This window comes from Pangasianodon hypophthalmus, chromosome 22 (genome assembly GCF_027358585.1).
Source record: "Pangasianodon hypophthalmus isolate fPanHyp1 chromosome 22, fPanHyp1.pri, whole genome shotgun sequence".
Lineage (NCBI taxonomy): Eukaryota > Metazoa > Chordata > Actinopteri > Siluriformes > Pangasiidae > Pangasianodon > Pangasianodon hypophthalmus.
The window spans coordinates 9,043,729-9,065,278 of record NC_069731.1 but is presented as its reverse complement, the minus strand read 5'-3'; the positions used below and the strand labels follow the sequence as shown (position 1 = coordinate 9,065,278).

At 38.7% G+C, this 21,550-nt stretch overlaps 2 protein-coding genes across 4 annotated transcripts in view; one reads left to right on the top strand and one right to left on the bottom strand.

Annotated features, from left to right (window-relative positions):
* zgc:101569 (uncharacterized protein LOC449822 homolog) overlaps positions 1 to 8,251 on the bottom strand; it is a 15,386-nt gene extending 7,135 nt beyond the window's left edge. Inside the window, exons 1-5 of one of the 2 annotated variants that reach the window (XM_053227999.1) lie at positions 8,116 to 8,251; positions 4,436 to 4,552; positions 3,054 to 3,218; positions 2,719 to 2,816; positions 2,222 to 2,366 (exon numbers count right to left, since the gene is read on the bottom strand). In XM_053227999.1, the coding sequence (XP_053083974.1) occupies positions 2,222 to 2,366; positions 2,719 to 2,816; positions 3,054 to 3,218; positions 4,436 to 4,552; positions 8,116 to 8,125 (535 nt within the window). In that variant the 5' untranslated portion in view covers positions 8,126 to 8,251. Of the gene's footprint in view, positions 1 to 2,221; positions 2,367 to 2,718; positions 2,817 to 3,053; positions 3,219 to 4,435; positions 4,553 to 4,725; positions 5,156 to 8,115 lie in introns of those variants that run through there. The other variant, XM_053227998.1, reaches the window with a different exon arrangement.
* Positions 7,896 to 21,550, top strand: si:dkey-197c15.6 (putative nuclease HARBI1). Of its 2 annotated transcripts, XM_053227997.1 has the most exons (4): positions 7,896 to 8,880; positions 11,559 to 17,385; positions 17,665 to 17,727; positions 21,093 to 21,550. In XM_053227997.1, exons 1-2 carry the CDS (start codon positions 8,124 to 8,126, stop codon positions 12,047 to 12,049), a joined length of 1,248 nt encoding a protein of 415 aa, XP_053083972.1. In that variant the 5' UTR covers positions 7,896 to 8,123; the 3' UTR covers positions 12,050 to 17,385; positions 17,665 to 17,727; positions 21,093 to 21,550. The 2 variants fall into 2 exon arrangements, with proteins under 2 accessions (XP_053083972.1, XP_026779929.3); XM_026924128.3 differs by having other exon boundaries at positions 11,559 to 17,727.

Genomic DNA, 21,550 nt, shown 5'->3' with positions numbered 1-21,550 from the left:
TTACCAGTGAAATCTTTCCTTATAAGAATGTACCAAATACATGATCTGGCATTACCTAATGCTTTTGATATCTCTCTGATGGGTTTGTTTTGATTTTTCACCCTAATCATGGCTTGCAGATTCCAAAAGCAAATGCCACTCTTAAAATCAACTCTAGACATTTCATCTGCTTAAGATAAAATGAAATAAAAAGGGAATAACACACACACCTGGTCATAAAGTGCTATCATTAGGCAGTTGTGGCCTAATGGTTAGAGACTTAGACTTGTGACACGAAGGCGAACCTGAAGGTCGTGGGTTCGAGTCTCAGGTCCGGCAGGGATTATAGGTGGAGGGAGTGGACCAGCGCTCTCTTCCACCCTCAATACCACGACTGAGGTGGGACCCTTGATCAAGGCACTGAACCCTCAACTGCTCCCCAGGTGCCACAGCAAAAAAAAAAAAAAAAAAAAAAAAAAAAAGGCTGCCCACTGCTCCGTGTGTGTGTGTACACTTGGATGGGTTAAACGCGGAGCACAAATTCCGAGTATGGGTCACCATACTTGGCCTCACTTCACTTCACTTATATACTGTGGTAGACTGATAAAATAACATTTATTTTGTCAATGTCCAAATATTTATGAACCTGACTATATATCAACCAACAGGGCAGACTCTTGCCTTGCAACCAAATGTCCCCAGGTCAGGCACCATGAACACTGTTGGGATTAACCGGAATGCTGACTGTGTCCCAGGCCTCCTCCTCCTCCAACATCAGTGCCTGACCTCATTAATGCTCTTGTGGCTGAATGGGCATATCCCCACAACCAAAATCTAGTGAAAACCCTTTCCAGAAGAGCAGAGGTTAAAATAAGAGCAAAGGTTGAAGAAAAATTGATAGATTTATTTTTTTTTTTGTTAATGAACTCAAAACATTCTCCATTTACTGTGACAGAACGTGAGGACACCACATCAGTCTGTGCTTTTTTTGGCAAATGAACATGTACTTTTCTCTGAGATGGGCTGTTCTACTAGACAAAGTGAAGAATTCTTATGCAGCAATCCAATGGTCAATTATGCTAATTTAAGCAATATTGCACGAGCAGTTATAAAACTGTTGTATAAAAGCAGTATTGCACCGCAATTGTGTTATACTGAATGGCTGTGATTACCTACAGCCTCGTGCCTAGGGCTGTATCACAGCTATGCTGATATTCAGTATAAGTGCGAGTGTGATATTGCTTTTATACAACAGGTTTATAAATAAGAAACTAATATGGGGTAACTGACATTTCTGACACAATATGGCCAAATAATGTGTTTATTTTTGCTCTGCAAACAGAAATAGATCCCAAAGAAGCCACAATCACTGTTAGCCCAGCAGCTATCTAGCTAACTCACAATGATTTGTACATTCCCTTTAAATTGGCTCCCCTTCTTCCTTTTCATCTTCATCTGATGAGCTTTCATATTTTAACTCAGAAGTTATATTCTTGAAAAAATATATCGTTTGCCATATCCACTGATGATGTCACTACTATAGTAACAGTTTCAGTAGGACTGCTGCTAGAATTGGAATTTTATGTGGCAAACACAGACAAGCAGAATGATACAAACAGTGAAATGTCACAGTGAATATAAATATAAGCACTCTTGGAACACCACTCGTCCAATCAAATTAGTAGACCATTGACTGTTGCATAAAGACTGTAAATTACACTGTGATGAATGTTCTGGAAGCAGCTGGGATAAGATTATCTGAAACCTACTTTTAAAGAAAGAGGCGATTTGACAGACATGGTAGATAACCAGTGACAACTCCTTCTTGCTCAGAAAACCTCTTTGTGTTCAAAAGTTTGCAGCCAATCACACTGCAACCAAGATTCCGAAGCATTTGGTCAGAAAATATGTATAGACCGAGGGCAGAAACTTACAGTACTACGTATTCCACAGCAAACTAAGTAGCAGTTTCTAATTACAATTTCCTGATCCTCAATCAGAAACCAAACACACACATCTTGCAAAAATAAAACACGCATTGCAACGCACACAATCAGTGCCTAAACAGAATAAGAAAACATTTTAAAAAAAAGTTTTGTTTTCTTTTGTACATGATGTGACTGACAAACATGTAATGTTTGCACAAGATCACAAAGTTTTTTTTTTTTTTTTTTTTGCATCAAAAAACTGTGAAAACCTTATTCTAAGTACCATTTATGGAGCAAAAATATGACTATTTTACCAAATCTGCGGCAGAAAACCCCCATAATGGCGCTGGCTTCCACAACCCTGAGATCAGCCAGCAGGGACAATTCCAACCCCCCCGCCACAGCATAACCACTCACTGCCGCAATCAGTGGCTTTGCTAGCCTCAGGCGAGAGGGACCCTTCGAGCAAACAAAGTAGAGAAGCTCATTAAAAAGTGTCTGAAATAGTAAGTACAGTATAAAGGTAAATGTGGACAGCTTTGTCCAACTCTATTAGTATCAGTGACAGATGTAACTAACAGATGTAAAAAGGCACTCGTTATGTCTGTAACTATGTAAGATAAAAATCTGCAACAATACACAACATAGTTCGTTAGTTACTCCACTTGTTGAAGAGGCAGAGTCAACAGAACTGAAGAGCCAAATTCTGGATACACAACTAACCAGTGTACCTAATGTAGTGATCCTATAATGCTGTAGGGTAAATACTTGGCTCATCTGAAAATGAAAAAGGTTAAGTTTCTCCTCTTACCATTGGAGCAGGACCTCGGGTAACATTTTGCTCCAGTGTGAGGGAACCCGAATCCTGGGAAAGCTCTTTAAGATCATAACCAGCACAAAAATTTCCCCCTGTCAAAACAGCTCCCAAAATGCAGAAAAAGAGAAATACACAAAAGGATAATAGATGAGAATCAAGATAAAAAAGAGAAATATAATAATGTTCATGTTTGCTAGGCTTTTATGAGAAAGATATTTAAAAAAAAAAAACTTAAATGTGTACATGTGTACACAATAATATTGGTGACTTTGATCATCAATATTATCATGCGATCATCAAGTAAGCAATTTCAAGGGAACGACATTGACCTATTCCATGTAGCACAGCTACACTCAAGGTATCATCCTGATTGAAGGCAGAAAATTCTTCAAATAACCGCTGGGATGTCTCTTGGTTCACTGCATTACGCACCTCTGGCCTGTTAATCCCCACAGTAAGCACTGGACCTTGCTTTTCAATAACCACTGTCTGACCTGAAACGGCAGAGATTAAAGACAATTAGCCACTCCACTTAGTGATCTGAACCTAGAGAGTCAGTAAAAAAAAATGCGAAATAAGCTGGAATGATGATTTCTTTGCACCACTACACAGCACCACTATTATTTCATTATTTTAAGTGAAATTAGCAAATGTTTTAGATGGCCATTTCACCAAGCTGAAAAATTCTGTCTGGCTTCCTTATCATCAATGGGCGACTTCAGACATTTCTTCTGGAAAGTAGTGAAATAGTGAACTTTCAGATTTTTTAAATTTATTTTATTTATTTATTTTTTGTAAAGCCCAGTCCATGATAGTAATGTTTACTTTAGGACAGTGGTCCTCAAGAACATTTTCTGCTTCTTATAGATTCAGCAGTAGGCTATGGCGGCCTATAATTTTACGTTTACACTCTCCGTCCACTTTATTAAGAACACCCACTCATTCATGTAGTTATCCAATCGGCCAATCATGTGGCAGCGGCATAATGCATAAAATCAGACAGATACAGGTCAGAGCTTCAGTTAATGTTCACATCAAACATGTGAATTGGGAAAAAATGTGCTCTCAGTGACTGTGACATGGATGTTGGTGCCAGATGGACTGGTTTGACTGTTTCAGAAACTGCTGACCTCCTGGGACTGGACAGTTGACGATTTGACAAATGTTGCCTGGTCTTTTTCCAATCTCCATCTGTCCAGTTTGGGTGAGTCTGTGTCCAATGTAGCCTCAGATTCCTGTTCTTGGGTGACAGGACTGGAACCCGTTGTGGTCTTCTGTTGTTGTAGCCCATCCGCCTCAAGGTTTGGCATGTTGGGCCAGCCAGTCTGGCACCAACAACCATGTCAAAATCAGAGCCACTGAGATCACGTTTTTGCCTATTCTGATGTTTGCTGTTCACCTTAACTGAAGCACTTACCCTGTATGATTTTATACACTGCGCTGCTGCCACATGACTGGAGAATGGGATAATTGCGTAATGAATGAGCAGGTGTACAGGTGTTCCTAATAAGGTGGACGATGAGTGTAAATGTCCAGACAATAAGCCTGATTAATATTGGGACTTGTCTATGTCTAACAAATCTAAAGGATAAAGAAAATGTGCGGTGTATTAGAACATGGATATTATTTTATCGACTTTACAACCAAGTTTAAAAGTCAATTTGGAGAGTGCTGCCCCCTCCCGGCAGAGCGTGTTTTCGAAACACATTACCTGCTGTAGGATGCTCTTGGGAAGTGCACCCGGAGCTCCAACACCGCTTTCCTGCGCCAAGAAGGCACTCATGTCGCCCAGTTTTTTTCTTGAGGGTATTTCCGTTCAGAAAAAAATCTGTATGCCAAGAAAACCTACAGGTTATAACTCATAAAAAATAACGACTGATGTGTTTTAAAACTCCGCGCTTAAATTAAACGATACCAAAATTCCAAACTGTATTTGTAAAGTAAGCCATACAAGCAAGCTTGTGTCCTAAATATTTGTGTCAAAAAAAATTTTAGACTTACTAAGTAACGATAGTCGCGGAAACTTCATCGTTTGAGATAGCTACTTTGAATCTATGTCACATTAAACAGTCTCAGTCTGTATCTTGAGCCTGTATCTGGCGTTAAATAACGTTAGTAAGCCAACAAGCCTGAACGATTTACGAGCTATAAGTTAATGTCGAACTGGAATAAATTTACACACTCAGCTAAACATGACAAAGCGGACAGTAGACAAATAACCGTTGCAAACAAATAACATATGTTAACGTTTCATTAACGTTTCATAAGTTTAGTTTTGTTTTGGAAAACGGCTAACGTTCTAGTAAGAACCCTACCTATGGATTTAAGCGCTCGGAAGTAAATTTTATACAGAAAAGCTTTGGTTTAAGGTTAGTGAGGAAATTCAGCTTGTTGAAGCCAGATATATTAAACCGTTTTCGACTAGTAAAATCATAATAAAAGCCATTTTCGCGTCTACCGGCATATCATTTAAGTGCTACTTTCTATAATGTAAAAGTGTGTAGCGTTTGTAACAGCAGACAGTGGGAGCCATTTACGAGCGTTTTTACTAGAAAGTTGGTATTCATGTAAATCCCGTAATTTCGGAAAAACGTTTGTGTCCTACTCGTGCTCCTGAGTGTGCAGAAATTTACGCATAAGAAGACTAATGTAAACCTGGACTGATCGACTAAAAATCATATGATTTGCATTGACTGCTGCACTTTTATATATGGATTACACTGATCAGTGTAAATTGCATGTTTTATTATGTTGACAGCATTTAGCAAACGTCCTTATCCAGAGCAATTTATAAAAGTGTTTTGGAGTCTATCAAAACCACATCCTCATCCTCAGGTCAGGGACTAAGAGTGCCATCGAGCAATTTTTGTGAATCTCAGTCGTTTTATATTATTGGCATTCATTAAAGAATATGAAAATAAAGAAAGTGAGCCAACACAAACCCATGAATTAAGACAAATTAAACTAATCATTCAAAAAAAAACAAACAAACAAAAAAAAAAACCTGCTGCTGTATAAGCGGAGGACAGGTGCGTACTCGTAAGCAATTGCTTTAGCAGACAGAAGATTTAGCCGGTATGTGTTTGTTTGTTTATTGTATTTTATTTTATTTTATTTTATTTTTTTCTGGAGGATGAAATGATCACCTGGGTACAGTGTAGACCTTTTTCTCCTCTGTTTTCACTCCAATTTCTTGTCACCTCATTTAATTCATACCTAATTCACATTTTCTGTAATTTGTCTCTATATTTCGACTGCTAAACATTTTTACTTTCATAGAATTAAGTCAGAAAAAGCTATGTTAACTGCACTTTTTACAGTTACAGGCCTGAGTGGCTATTGGTACTGTTCTACTATAGTGAACTTCAAACATTCATACAACTGATTTTGGACAACAACAGCGGACAATAGCGAGTGGCATTAGCAACAAGCTAGCCGTTTAACATTAGTGATAACTCTAACGTTGATGATTGCCTTCTCAAAACAGAGATTAGTATGGTCAATGTTAGAGATTTAACCAAGTACTGTATCTTTGTATTAACTGAGCAAAGCCAATACTGCTATAAACGAATTTAAAAGTAGAGAAGGGGCACTTTACACTGTTCACGGTCAAGTCAGTCACCTGACCAGAATCTAATTGAGCATGCAATCCATAGTAGTAGCAGCAAACAGCACAAAGTTTGCCAGTTGTAATCTAACTGCTTCGAAGCATGCTTATTTAATAGTCCAGAAAGTTAAGCTAATCAGAAGGGAGTGCTATGGCATCTGTCAAACACAAGGCCTGCTTCATTTGGCCTGCAGGAATTTGGGGGAAAAAAAATACTTAAACGGTTCATAATACACAACTACTACTCAACTTTTTCACACTACACAGAATTCACAGCACATATGTAGTGTAGCTGTCCAAAGGGCAGTTACCATAAACTACTGTATATACGTGCACTCCGGTTTCTACTGCCACTGACTTGACCACAGTCTGAATGCGGATTAAAATCAACTCCTGTATGCTGCTCTAAAATGAATGAAGGAAGTTGTGTGATGTCCTGGCAGTGCCGTAACCAGAAATGTATTTGGAGGGATGAGGAAATATGCAAAATAAGATGATGATTATTTTCCTAATCAACAAAATTAAATTTGTAAGTGCGACATGCATTTCAGGTGGATTTCAGACAGCAGTAGGTGATGGCACGAAAGGTTGTGAAATTTAGCATACCGATTAGGGGAGAGTCTACGAAACATTCTGACCAAATTTGGGCTGCCAATACTTTCGTGCCACCACTAGGTCAAATTTTGGCCAAAGTTGGAAGTATATTTTTGTTATAAATTCTGAACTGTGTATGCAAATTTAAAAGCATCCCTGGATTCCCTGGGTGGAGTTCAGTGTACCCTATGATGTCAATTTCTGTCTAATTAGCTTTTCTACCATCTTGGATTTTGTCAAAAACTCCAAAAATCATGTTTGCAGATTTAATTATATATTAGTTTATTATTGCTAAGCAAATTTTTTTACTAAGTAACTAGTAAACTAATTTATAATAAACTATTTTTTCTTCTTCTATATTCAAAAATAAAGTCAGTCAAAAAAATAAATAAATATTTGACAATGAAAAAGAGAAAACTTTTTTACAACTTTAAAAATTAAGTAGAATATTTTTAGCTCCTTCCAGTCAGGTTGTAATTATTTTTTGTTTTTATTTTACTTTTCAACAAAATTAATTTTAAAAAAGATATCTCAATAGTCACGATATCTCTGAAAAAAGTATTGTGACAAAATTTATCGAGATATCAGTATTATATTGTCATATCGCCCAGCCATAGTACAGTGTATTTGTACCTGTACTAATTGTCTATATTTAAATAATTGTAGAGAAGTCAGGGATAAGATTCCTAAGTTAAAACACATTTTTGTTAACCGGTTGAGTGTCTTAAACTTAATCCACCTTGCTTTTATCGAGACACAGTCCTTTGTTAAAGAAGCAGAGGCTGAAATATGGCATAATAAATTCCTCTATTTTCTACCCCTTATTTTCTTTTCTTTTTGTTAATTATAATTTTAATTTTCTCAAGCTTTACCTATTTATTTGGTGTTTTTCAGTGGTATTTGTCGTCATTGTGTTCATACTTTTTACAATATGAGACTTTAATTTTGACAATATCCTATCAAATTCCACCCGGAAGTAAAATGAGCTAATTTGTTTATTGTTGCTCACGAAACGCTGCCTCTGTGTACACGTTTAGAGAACAGTTATTTTATTCAGCCTCTAGCAGAAGCTGTTCAGTGCTTAAAATAGCTCAGATTTGTTTTTCGTTAGTGTATTAGCTTATTAACTGGCTGGAGTTCGGATCCATTTCGTGGTTCAGATCACGTTAGTTATAACTGTCTTTACCTACCTGCCAGCATGTCTTACGCCGGGGCAGTGTGGCTTGCTGTTCAGGAGGACTTATACAGAGGTGCGTGTAGCGAACTGACTCCTAAAATTCTTAACAGCGACAGCAGGAACAGCAGTAGCACGGACCCCCGCGGCACAGTCCAGCTCAGCCACGAGTCAATAAGTCGCCTGGACATTTTCGATGACTACTTTTTGTCACAGTGTTTTCATTTCACTCGCCAGTGTCTGACTTTTATTGTGGACTGCATTAAAGCGCGCATGAAAAAGGACGTGTTTAGACCCAGTAGCGACGCCACTTCAGTTGAAGCAATGACACTTGCGGCACTGTATTTCTACGCGCACGGTTTTCTCCCCAGGAAAATCACAGACTTGCTGGGATTGGAGCACGCGCGCGCAAGCGACGCCGTAAATACCGTGTCTAAGGTCTTGGAGGACATGTGCCCAGACTTTATCACTTTCCCTGGCACTTACGATGATCGCATGGGCGTTGCGCAGGGGTTTAAATATATAAGTGGCATTCCAAACGTGGTGGGGGTTTTGGGTTGTTTACATGTCCATGTGAGCCCTTCACTGGCCGAAGAGAGTCTTTTCCTTAACACCAGGGGTTACCATTCAGTAATGGTGCAGATCATAAGTGATGTGGATGGAAATCTACTGAGTGTGGAGCAGTGCTGTCCTGGTGGGACTCAGGAACAGGCCGTTTGGGAAAGCTCAGATATTTGTCAAGAGTTTAACAGACTTCAGCATGGTCAGACCTGGGTCCTGGGTGAGTAGTTCAACGTAAGACACAAATTTGATGCACAGATATGTCCAACAGGGGTGTTGCCTGATCTGGTAAAGAAGCCCACAGTGCTTTGGGGACCCACAGGGGTGGGTTGGTGTGTATGTGTGTGTGTGTGTGTACATCTTATATATATATATATATATACACAGTTGAGGTCAAAAGTTTACATACCCCTTTCAGAATCTGCGAAATGTTTATTATTTGCAACTGTTACAGAAGTTTCAAACGCACACTGATGCTCCAGAAGGAAAAACCATGCATTAAGAGCCGGTAATAATCTTATTTTTTCATTTAGTACTGCCCTTCAGAGGCTACAGAAGATAGTTACATGTTTCCCAGAAGACAAAATAAGTTAAATTTACCCTGATCTTCAAATTCAAAAAGTTTTCACCCCCCGGCTCTTAATGCATGTTTTTTCCTTCTGGAGCATCTGTGAGCATTTGAACCTTCTGTAATAGTTGCATATGAGTCCCTCAGTTGTCCTCAGTGTGAAAAGATGGATCTCAAAATCATACAGTCATTGTTGGAAAGGGTTCAAATACACAAAAAATGCTGGAAAACCAAAGAATTTGTGGGACCTGAAGGATTTTTCTGAAGAACAGCAGGCAGTTTAACTGTTCAGGACAAACAAGGGACTCTTGAACAACTATCAGTAAACAAAAAAACACAGCTGTGGATCATTCAGGTAACAACACAGTATTAAGAATCAAGGGTATGTAAACTTTTGAACGGGGTCATTTTTATAAATTCAACTATTATTTTCTCTTGTGGACTATATGTAAACATCTTTTATGTGAAATATCTTATTCAGGTCAGCACTAAATAAACAATAACATGCATTTTGTATGATCCCTCTTATTTTGGTAAAATAATAAACATTTTGCAGATTCTGAAAGGGGTATGTAAACTTTTGACCTCAACTGTATATACACTATATTACCAAAAGTATTCGGTCACCTGCCTTGACTCACATATGAACTTAAGTGCCATCCCATTCCTAACCCATAGGGTTCAATATGATGTCGGTCCACCTTTTGCAGCTATTACAGCTTCAACTCTTCTGGGAAGGCTGTCCACAAGGTTGAGGAGTGTGTTTATAGGAATTTTTGACCATTCTTCCAAAAGCGCATTGGTGAGGTCACACACTGATGTTGGTCGAGAAGGCCTGGCTCTCAGTCTCCGCTCTAATTCATCCCAAAGGTGTTCTATCGGGTTCAGGTCAGGACTCTGTGCAGGCCAGTCAAGTTCATCCACACCAGACTCTGTCATCCATGTCTTTATGGAGCTTGCTTTGTGCACTGGTGCACAGTCATGTTGGAAGAGGAAGGGGCCCGCTCCAAACTGTTCCCACAAGGTTGGGAGCATGGAATTGTCCAAAATGTTTTGGTATCCTGAAGCATTCAAAGTTCCTTTCACTGGAACTAAGGGGCCAAGCCCAACTCCTGAAAAACAACCCCACACCATAATTCCTCCTCCACCAAATTTCACACTCGGCACAATGCAGTCCGAAATGTACCGTTCTGCTGGCAACCTCCAAACCCAGACTCGTCCATCAGATTGCCAGATGGAAAAGCGTGATTCATCACTCCAGAGAACGTGTCTCCACTGCTCTAGAGTCCAGTGGCGGCGTGCTTTACACCACTGCATCCGACGCTTTGCATTGCACTTGGTGATGTGTGGCTTGGATGCAGCTGCTCGGCCATGGAAACCCATTCCATGAAGCTCTCTGCGTACTGTACTTGGGCTAATCTGAAGGTCACATGAAGTTTGGAGCTCTGTAGCAATTGACTGTGAAGAAAGTCGACGACCTCTTTGCGCTTCAGCATCCGCTGACCCCTCTCCGTCAGTTTACATGGCCTACCACTTCGTGGCTGAGTTGCTGTTGTTCCCAAACTCTTCCATTTTGTTATGATAAAGCTGACAGTTGACTGTGGAATATTTAGGAGCGAGGAAATTTCATGACTGGATTTTTTGCACAGGTGGCATCCTATGACAGTTCCACGCTGGAATTCACTGAGCTCCTGAGAGCGGCCCATTCTTTCACAAATGTTTGTAAAAACAGTCTGCATGCCTAAGTGCTTGATTTTATACACCTGTGGCCAGGCCAAGTGATTAGGACACCTGATTCTGATCATTTGGATGGGTGACCGAATACTTTTGGTAATATAGTGTATATATATGTGTGTGCGCACCCTACATATCACCACAACTGACCAGTTGAATGTTACCCTTTTTGCTAAAATATAGAATATCCATCTTTCATGTCTGACCTTCTAGCTCTCTCTACTTCTGTCACTTACACTCTGTCCTCTGAATGGGGGGACAGACAATTGCTTTAATGACTTGTGACATTTACATTTATGGCATTTGGCAGAATGTGACCTGTCTTGAATGTGAATGTGACAGAATGTGACATGTCTTCATAGTCATAACTACTCAATCAGCGGTACATCATGACAACATTTTTCAACATGTGTGCATGAATTTCAAGAAGTGGTTAAAGCGGAATTATTGAATGAATGGTGACTAACTTACTTAGCTAATTAAACAGAAAAAAAAGTATTTAGGGCTTCAGCCTTGAAAGCCCAGGGCAGGCAACACCACTGATGTCCAAAAAAGGCTCTATACGTCTGACCCATGCCTCATCCTTATATCCACAGGGGGTAAAGCTATGTGTAAAGCTAAACATGTGCTGAGCCCTGTGGAAAGCTCCCGGATCAAGACTGATGCAGCCAGACGTTTTAACACAGCTCATTCTAAGGTTTGGAAATCTGCTCAACACGTCTTAGGCTGTTTGACAACCCGCTTCCAATGCTTGCATAGTCTTGGAGCTGTGCTGGTTGATAATCTCAAGCCTGTAGCTCGCATTGTCACTGCTTGCTGTGTTCTCCACAACATCTCTAAAAAGTTTTCAGTGCCATTACCCAGCAAACTGGTTCTGGATCATTTATACCCAGATCAAGAGATGAGAGAAGAGGAACAGGAGAACTTTGTTGACACAGAAGAGGCAATAGAAGACATGATAGAGATGTGTTTTGGGAATTCTGGGGATGAGGAGGAGCAAGAAGAAACGAAAACCATTGAGGACATTGAAAACAGACACAAACCAAATGGTGATCACAATTCACACAATAACCTTTCTGAATCTTGAAAGACATTTCACGTGGGAACTGCATTCTCACTCCCAATGAACAGCCCCAGTGCAGAATGCCAACCCAAGGAAGAATAATACATAGTCCTCCCAATATAGTCTTTTCACAAATCACTTGTTTAAAATAGACACTGGTGTGTGTGTGTGTGTGTGTGTGTGTGTGTGCGTGCAGGGTTATAGAGTAGCCATCAACTTGTCTGTTTTAGTTAAGATGTAGACACTAGAAAACTTTACTTTCTTCCTATTCTAGGAAAAATGGCTTACAAAGAGCAATTAATAAGAAAGTGTGCAGGTAACTTTGCTTGTGTATACATTTTAACTAAAACACATGAGTGGCATCTGTGGTTGCAGGTGGTTACCATAACCCCCCCCCCCCCCCGTATATACGCACACTCCAGTTTCTACAATGATGGGCTTTACCAGGCTGTTTGAACGTATCTGTGCTGACTGCTGCAGGAGAGCAAACAACAGTTTCTGTCACTTTCTATTAATTACCATTAAAATTATTTATAAACTCTTAGATTTGACACTTCGTTGTGACCTTCCTTGTTTAATTTATTTCCATTTTTTCTCTTTTGGCTGAAAAAGTGCAGTTTTTCAAAAGTATAGACTTTTTAACTGACAAAGTTTGACAAAAAATGTCAAAAATATCTTTTTTTTTTTTTTGCTGAAATATTTCAGTGGCATCCCTAAAAAAAAATATAGTTAACTGCTGTTCACTCTGTACTATGCATGTTCACTATAGTTTAATGCTAGCTAAGTCAAACATTCATTGATGGAGTTTATTTCACATTAATGAATTCAAAACATACTCCATTTACCTTGACAGAAAGTGAGAGGGCCACATCTTTCAAGTGGGAAAATCAAGAGGAGACAAGAGATTACTAATGGGAGATTGGAGAAGGGGGCGGGGCTTTCAGTAGGTCAGTTAATGTCAGAGAGTTCAAAACACCTACACAGCTGTCAGTCATTCTAGATTAATATGTCTGTTGGCTCATCTTATTTTTTATTTTTATTGGAAAAAGATGACTGATCTTTTTGAGTATTTTTTAGTGATAACTCGTAGCAGTCTATTCTAATGTTAAAATGCGGCACTGGCAGGTCAAGTACATTAGAATGTAATTTTAATTATTTTTTGGTCACAGAATATTTTTCTCCTGTCCAGAACAGCACCAGTCATAACTCTGAGTTACACTACACTGTAATAACTGTTGACTATAGATATTTACCTTGTCTGCCTCGCTCACTTTGTTCAGCAGTGGCAGGCTCACAAAAGGCTTATAAGTTTGCTTTTAAAGCATTTTTACGTCACAAAATGGAGAGGGGTTTATGGGTAAGCATGTGGGCAGGAAACGAATGCTTATATGTAACTATATACAAAGTAATAGAACATATGTAAATATGAAATAAAGCTGAAATAATGTATCGTTAATAAGCTAGGTTAACATGAGGTTAAGGTGGTTAACATGAGCATTAGGTGCAAGTTTGTTGGCTAGTGGACACATTATATGCAAGTATGAAGACTGGCCTGTGCAACTGCTTGTGCACAACAGTCTTGCATGTTCACAGATACATGGACGCAGAAGTATAAACTGCAACTGAAAAGGCTATTCAGGAAAATGCAGTCCTGAGTACCTTGTTAATGGATACTACATATCTTCAGGGAACTCTACAGAAACTTTCAACTGCACCGGTGTGTGAGGAGTGTACAAGTGTACATTATTCTGTTTTGCTCTCAAAACATAACAGATAACAGATACATGGGAAAATATGATAGATTAGCATAGAAGATGAAAATGTTTGCTTTTATTATTTTTGCAATAAATGATAAATAAATAAACAAAACACAAACATTTCAGAAACTTTTCATTCCTTAACATTGTTTATACAATATTGAAGTTGTAGGAAGTTTAAAAACAAAAGTCAGATAATTTCTCTCAATAGACCATGGGGGATATTCCAAAATCTGGGTTCATTTTAAATGGCATAGCATAAATGATCCAGACAGCTGAATCTAGGGGCTTGTCTGACGAAACAAGTTTGATATTGCACAGGTTCCCGACTAAGTTCTCGCTCACCAAAATCTAAGTCAAAATCTAAATTAATTCTTGTGCACATGTACATAAAAGAGTGCCATTTGCTAACTTATCATGAAAGGTTGAGACCGTGTTAAGCTGCAGCAGAAAAAAATCTCGCTAAATAAAAGTGAAGCATGTAAAACAATAACGATGGCAAAAGAAACAAAATTTGGTAATAGGTAAATGTTATTGCCTGGTTTGGACATATTTAATGTAATTAGTGAACGTATGTTTCGTAGGCTAAACTGTGAATTTCCCTTTGGGATTAATAATGTGATCAATCTGTCTCTAAAATTATTCTTTAGTTGCATCATTGACAGTGTAAAGATCAAAAACAATTTTAATAAAGCACTAAAATGGATGTTCTGTCTGCTTTTGTCTTAACGTGTACCTTTTATAAAAAGAGAGAGAGCTGATGAATGGTTAAAAAAAAAAAAAAAAAATGACCTAAAAGCATTGGTGTAGCTTGCCTCTGCCAAAATAGGCTCTAGAGTGATAGTCTATACTTTGTCTCTGGTAGCTGTGTTTGTGTTTTAAAAAGTGACGGAGCTAAGAGTATTCCTCATTTAAGGGAAATTCTGTTGGAACTAGAACAAACAGGTATGCAGAGTAGAATTGTCATGGTACCAAAATATTGACTTTCATACCAATAATAGGTATAGTATTGCAGTTCCAAAATGTTACTTAAATAAATCAATTAATATGCAAGACTGAAACACACAGACTGAAGACATTGAACACCCCAAATTCAGATTGCTAGGCCTGACAATGTCATGTAAATTTTATATAATTTACTTTTATGATTACAAAGCTGTACATAAAATATAATGGGGTTGGTGGGTGTTAACAGCATCCAAACATCCCAACTCTCTGCCTGTGAACCCTCCAGATCTGCTCCTTTATCAAAGAAAAAACTATTCACAAAAGGCTTGACTAAACAATTATGTTTGCAGCCTAGACTTAAACACTGAGACTGTGTCTGAGCCCCGAACACTAATTGGAAGGCTGTTCCATAACTGTGGGGCTTTGTAAGTGAAAGCTCTATCCCCAGCTGTAGCACGCACTATTCGAGGTACCAACAAATAGCCTGCACCTTTTTATCTAAGTAGGCTTGGCGGATCATAAAAGACCAAAAGTTCGCCCAGGTACTGTGGCGCGAGACCATTTAGTGCTTTATAGGTCAATAGTAGTATTTTATAATCAATACGAAATTTGATTGGGAGCCAGTGTAGTGTGGATAAGATAGGGGTGATGTGGTCATATCTACTGGTTCTAGTAAGAACTCTGGCTGCTGCATTGTGGACTAACTGGAGCTTGTTTATGCATCTACTGGAGCATCCTGACAGTAAGGCATTACAATAATCCAACCTAGAGGTAACAAAAGCATGAACTAATTTTTCTGCATCGTGTAGTGACAATATATTTCTTATTTTAGCAATATTTCTGAGATGAAAGAAAGCAATCATAGTTATATTATCTACATGAGCTTCAAATGAAAGACTAGAGTCGGTAATCACACCAAGGTCTTTTACTGCTGCACATGATGAAACAGAAAGGCCATCCAGAGTTATTATGTAATCAGAAAGCTTACTTCTAACTGCATGTGGTCCTAGTACAAGTACTTCTGTCTTGTCAGAATTAAGTAAGAGAAAGTTAATAAGCATCCAGTTTCTAATGTCCTTTACACATTCCTCAACTTTATTAAGCTGGTGTCTGTCATCTGGCTTTGCTGAAACATACAACTGTGTGTCATCAGCGTAACAGTGGAAGCTAATACCATGTTTACAGATAATTTTGCCCAGAGGTAGCATATATAAAGAAAAGATCAGTGGGCCTAAAACAGAGCCTTGCAGGACACCAAACTTTACCTTAGTATGAGAGTCACCATTTACGTTTACAAATTGATAACGATCAGTCAAATAAGACCTGAGCCAGGAAAGGGCCGTTCCCTTAGTGCCTACTACATTTTCCAGTCTATCAAGGAGAATAGCATGATCAATGGTATCAAAAGCTGCACTAAGGTCAAGCAGCACAAGCAAGGAGACACAACCCTGATCAGAGGCCAGTAGTAAGTCATTTACCACTTTAACCAGTGCTGCCTCTGTGCTATGATGAGGCCTAAATCCTGACTGATACATTTCATGAATGTTATTCCTATGTAAGTATGACCATAGCTGCTGTGCTACAACCTTTTCTAGGACCTTGGAGATAAAGGGGAGGTTTGATATTGGTCTATAGTTAGACAGCTGACAGGCACATAGCCAATGCTAAGAGAAGAATTGATTATCTTTAAAAGAGGTTTGATTGTTTCAGGAATTATCTGTTTGAGGAAACAAGTAGGTAAAGGATCTAGTATACAGGTTGATGATTTTGATGATGAAATTATCAAGAAGTCTACACAAACATTCTGTCTGCCAATTTACAGAGGCATGCATTCAATCTAATTGGCAGGAACTTCATCCTCCCCATATTATTTGGTACATTCTTAAAAAGAAGAATGCACTGGTGAGCTCAGGAATACTCAAAGGCCAGGAACACCACAGAAAACAACAGTGATCTATGATTTCTTTCCCTGGTGAAGAAAAACCCCTTCATAAAAGTTGATCAGATCAAGAACACCCTCCTAGAGGTAGGCGTATCTGTGTCAAAGTCAACAATCAAGAGAAGACTGCACCAGAATAAATACAGAGGGTTGAGCACAAGATGTAAACAATTGGTAAGCCTCAAAAACAGGAAGACCAGAGTAGAGTCTGTCAAAATATCTTACAAAAAACATACAGTTCAGGGAAGAACAACCTATGGACAGATTCACTTCAATTTTATTTCAATTCGATTTTATTTAAATAGTGCTTTTAACAGTGGTCACACAGCAGCTGTACGACAATCTGAATATAAATTTTACATTTAAAACGTATTCCTAATGGGAAACCATGATCAACTTATACCAGAATGGGAAGAGAAGAGTTTGGAGAAGGGAAGGAACTGCTCATGATCTGAAGCATGCTGCCTCATCTTATTGTGTGGACATGTATGGCTGCTATGTACTAGTTTATACTGGTTTCCTTGTATTTATTGATGATGTGACTACTGACAAAAGCAATAGGAAGAATTCTGAAGTTTATAAGGCTATATTATTTGCTCAGATTCAGACAAATGCTTCAAAATCCGTTGGACTGAACTTCACAGTGTAGATGGATAATAACCCAAGGCACACTTCAAAAGCACTCCAAGCAGCAACCAAGTGGAATGTTCTGCAAGGTCAGTCACCTGACTTGAGTCCATTTGAGCATGCCTTGCACTTGCCGAAGGCAAAACTGAATGCAAAATGTAAAACTACTGAGGGCAAAACTATGTCCATGTGATGTAGTTCCTGTTTTCGAATCGTTTCTCACCTTCATCAGTATTTAAACTATACCTTTTTTTTCTTTTTTCATCAGTAATTTTGCACTATTGTTTTCTTTTGTTGTATTTTTCACTTTTCACTTCTGCCACATTATAAATTTTCTCGACGAACGCTTTTGGTTTTTTTGTCTGAAGACAGCAAAGCAGGGGCCATCCACATCGGATCTGCCTGAAATCATCACAAAGCTTCAACTAAGGGTACGTTTAACATGGCAAACAATCAGCTTGTTAAGTGTGTTGAGTGCAGGTTGTTTAGTCATTCATCCTTCATCATTAGTAATAGCTTTATTTGTGATAAGTGTATATTAGTTACTGTAGCTCTCTGACGGAGAAGATGGCAGTATTAGAGGTGTGCGTCCAGACACCATAGAGGGTTGGCGAGAGTGAGAGCAGCATAGTTTCGATAGGGGAAAGTCTGGATACCTAAGGCAGAGATAGCAAATGCCCCAGTCTGGCATTATAGCCCTCACATCAGGGCAAATGGGTGATGACTCTGTGGCATTAATCGCAAAGCCAAAGCAAATGCTGAGGCTCCCCCCGGGAGCACCATTCCTCTCCGCTTCACGTGTCTTACAGTTTTGCTCTCCTCAGTGAAGCACCCCCTGAGAAACCTGAAAGACCTCTGGTCACAAAGCAGGCTAAACCGACCGTCTGCTAGCTGCCTCGAGTTGTCAATCAGGTTCCACCATATTGAGACTGTGTCTGTACCCCGAGCTAAATAAAAATGTAGAAATATGCAGAAAGTTTGTTTTTGTAGCCTAATTAACATAAAATCAGATCATAGTGAATACACAGCCAGTACCTTTGATCTGAATAAATAAAATAAAATTTGATCTGTTAAATATTAGATCTCTTGCATCTAAAGCGCTAACTCTAAATGAAACTATTACTGATCAGGAGATTAATGTTTAACGTAAATGTAGATTAAAACAAATGTGTATGTAGCATTAAATGAAGCTAGTCCTCCCGGATACAGTTATACACAGTCAGGTCCTTAAGACTGATAAGCAGTTTAATGGCCAGATGTAGCCTGTTTCCTTGTTATTTCATGACCAATTAAGGAGGTAAAAGGTCTAGAGTTGATTCTAAGTGTTGAATTTGCATTTGGTAGCTGTTCATGGGAGCTCTCACTATGTGGTCCAAAGAGGTGTCAATGCAAGTGAAGGAGGCCATCATTAGGCTGAAAAAAACAAAACAGACCTTTCAGAGAGATAGCAGAAACTTTAGGAGTAGCCAAATCAACAATTTGGTTCATTCTTAAAAAGAAGGAATGCACTGGCGAGCTCAGAAACACCAAAAGGCCTGGAAGACCATGGAAGACAACTAAAGTGGATGATAGCAGAATTCTTTCCTTGTTGAAGAAGTCAAGACCACTCTCAAGAAGGTAAATATATCATTGTCAAAGTCTAAAATCAAGAGACGCCTTCATGAATGTAAATACAGATGGTTTACCTCAAGATGCGAACCACTGGTAACACTCAAGAACAGAAAGGCCAGATTAGACAGGCAGTCATTGACTGCAAATGATTTGCATCCAAGTATTAAAAATATTCCTAATATTTATGATTGTTAATTTGTCGAATTACTTTTAAGCCTGTGAAAATGGAGGGCATAAAAATGTCTGTAATTCCTAAAAGGTTAATGCAATATTTTTGTTAAACCTCTTGAATTAAGGTTGAAAGTCTACACTTCTATCACATCTTGATTGTTTCATTTCAAATCTATTGTGGTGGTGTACAGAGGCAAAATTACAGAAATTGTGTCACTGTCCAAATACTTATGGACCTGACTGTACATTGCCCTCATCTAACTGGCAGAGGAGGAGGTGTCACAGTCATTTATAATGATATTGTGGGCATCATACAAAATACTGGACATGAATTTGATGCATTTGAAGTTCTTTATTCTAACATAATGTATATAGCCACAAAAAATAAGTCTACCCAGTCAATTCCACTAATTATTATTTAAAGACCCCCCAGGGCTGTATTACTTTGTGAATTTGTGGATTTCATCTCAAACCTGGTTGTTTCAGATCATTACAGATCATTCAATCATCTCAGATCATTACCTCATCTCATTTAAAATGTGCCTTAGTCATATTATATCCGCTTCGCCATGCTACCACATCAAACGTGCTTTCACATCAACTACTGCACATAGTTTTATCAATAATCTCCCAGAGTTCTCAATTTTGATTGGATCACTGTTTGACCCCATGGAACTTGATCAGGCAGCTGAATGCTTAAAGTCAGTGTTCTAGATAATTAAAAGAAATTAAAATCACTTAAAAGAAAAATAATTAGGAAAAAAAATAGCACCCTGGTTTAACCTTCACACATGCACCTTAAGACAGACCACTCGAAAATTAGGATGTAAATGGCGTCAAACTAAATTGGTAGTATTCCATGTAGATGACAACCATGTAGATGACAATATAATCACATCAGATCAGTGATTAAAATGCTTTACTCCCTTGTCGATTTCCTCATCGAAATCATCAACTTGTGTACTAGATCCCTACACATTTCTTCAACCAAATACTACCAAAAGCAATTGAGCCTCTTCTAAAAATAATCGGTTCTTCCCTTTCCACTAGCTATGTACCTAAATCCACGAAACTGGTCAGTTATCAAACCCCTGTTTAAAAAACCTGACCTTGACCCCTGTTAGTTCTCTAACTATAGGCCAATATCAAACCACCCCTTTAATTCTGAGATCCTAGAAAAGGTTGTAGTACAGCAGTTAGGCTCATGCTTGCATAGGAATTACAATCATGAAATTTATCAGTCAGGATTTAGGCCTCATCATAGCAATGAGAGACAGTGCTGGTTAAAGTGGTTAATGACCTTCTACTGGCCTCTGATCAGGGTTGTGTCTCCTTGCTTGTGCTGCTTGACCTTAGTGCAACTTTTGACACCATGGATCATATTATTCTACTTGATAAATTAGAAAATGTTGTTGGAATTAAGGGAATGGCCCTTTCCTGGCTCAGGTCTTATTTGACTGATGATTACCAGTTTATAGATAAAAATGGTGACTTCTCTATGCATACTAAGGTCAAGTTTGGTGTTCCACAAGGTTTTATTTTAGGCCCACTGTTTTTTTTTTCTCTATATATGCAACATCTGGGTACAACATCTTGGTGCAATTATTCGTAAACATGTTATTAGCATTCACTGTTATGCTGATGACACACAGTTATATGTTTCAGCAAAGCCAGATGAGAGACAGCAGCTTAATAAAGTTGAGGAATGTGTAAAGGACATTAGACACTGGATGCTCAGTAACTTACTTCTACTTAATTCTAACAAGACAGAAGTTGTCAGAATTGTACTAGGACCACCATTAGAAGTAGGTTTTCTGATAACATAGTAACTTTAGATAAAGTTTCAGTTTCTGCTACATGTGAAGCAGTCAAAGACAATGGTGTGATTATTGACTCCAGTCCCTCTTTTGGAGCTTATGAAGGTAATATTACTAGGATAGCCTTCTTTCATGTCAGACAAAGAAAGATAATAATCCTAATAATCTGTGTTCTCTCTCTCTCTCTCTCTTTCAAGCTACACATGCTACTCCCTAGTTACCTGTGATCCTGACTCCTTCTGCACTCTAGACCTGCCTATCACCGGAAAATCACTTGATGAGTTGCTGAACTTGAAGGGAGGATTTCCATGTTGTATCAAATTAAGGAAGATGAACTGTTTTTGGGCTCATTGTTGGTTCCGTCTACTCAGGTGGCTGACTCAGATTCCACAATTCCTTGGAATGGCTTAAACACTATCCAGGAGGTCTCAGTTAGATGGGGCAAGCTAGGTGCTAAGCCAAAACATTGCTCCACAACCTTAGGTAAAAACTATGCAGCCCTGTTGTCACAACTAAAGAGGCTTAGGCTCTCACAGCTCTAAGGGTCACTAGTGCCGTATTAGTCACCTTGCTAACCCTGCTAACCAACCAGAATATCCACAGCATCAAATCTCTACTTCCTGCAGAAACCATTCATTAAAATCTTTTGACATCA

Bases quoted from the DNA above. Each gene is read 5' to 3' on its own strand.
- si:dkey-197c15.6 (XM_053227997.1), top strand. From the start codon at position 8,124: ATGTCTTACGCCGGGGCAGTGTGGCTTGCTGTTCAGGAGGACTTATAC. The intron at 8,881-11,558 runs GTGAGTAGTTCA...TTATATCCACAG, and splicing joins TGGTCAGACCTGGGTCCTGG to GGGGTAAAGCTATGTGTAAA.